The 483-nt window shown below is 50.1% G+C and overlaps 1 protein-coding gene across 5 annotated transcripts in view; it reads left to right on the top strand.

The window, feature by feature from the left end:
- Window positions 1-483, top strand: part of RAF1 (Raf-1 proto-oncogene, serine/threonine kinase) — a 67,231-nt gene that overhangs the window by 65,708 nt on the left and 1,040 nt on the right. For all 5 annotated transcript variants that reach the window (XM_070574723.1, XM_070574724.1, XM_070574725.1 and 2 more), the window contains one exon: window positions 128-262. In XM_070574723.1, coding sequence (XP_070430824.1) covers window positions 128-262 — 135 coding nt within the window. The remainder of the gene's footprint in view (window positions 1-127; window positions 263-483) is intronic.

Below are 483 nucleotides of genomic sequence, written 5' to 3' on the forward strand. Positions count from 1 at the left end.
TGTGTAGGGACCGCACGCACTGCGGAAGCCCTGGGCCTCCTGCCAGTCCATGCAGCAGGAGAGTTACGAGTTGCTCCTTTCACTGTTGTTCACCCGTCCATTCCCTCAACTGTTTTCTTTGCCTTAGATCATCTTCATGGTGGGCCGAGGGTATGCCTCCCCAGACCTTAGTAAGCTATACAAGAACTGCCCCAAAGCAATGAAGAGGCTTGTGGCTGACTGCGTGAAGAAAGTTAAGGAGGAGAGGCCTCTTTTTCCCCAGGTAAGACTTAGCTCAAGGGTGCTAGAACTGATGAAAGTTCTCAATGATAGAAATAAGGAAGGAAGTGGCTTTTTTCCCCTAAAAGGGAGGGACTCGTGTTCTCCCTAAGATGTTGCAGGTAGGATGGGGAGAACAGCCTGTCTTTAGGTCCCTGATTGAAAGCTGCTGCGATGGAAACACCAGACCTCAGCTTACAAGACCATTTTCTGGCCATGTTTCAG

The sequence above is a fragment of the Equus przewalskii genome, chromosome 15 (genome assembly GCF_037783145.1).
Source record: "Equus przewalskii isolate Varuska chromosome 15, EquPr2, whole genome shotgun sequence".
NCBI classification, from domain to species: domain Eukaryota; kingdom Metazoa; phylum Chordata; class Mammalia; order Perissodactyla; family Equidae; genus Equus; species Equus przewalskii.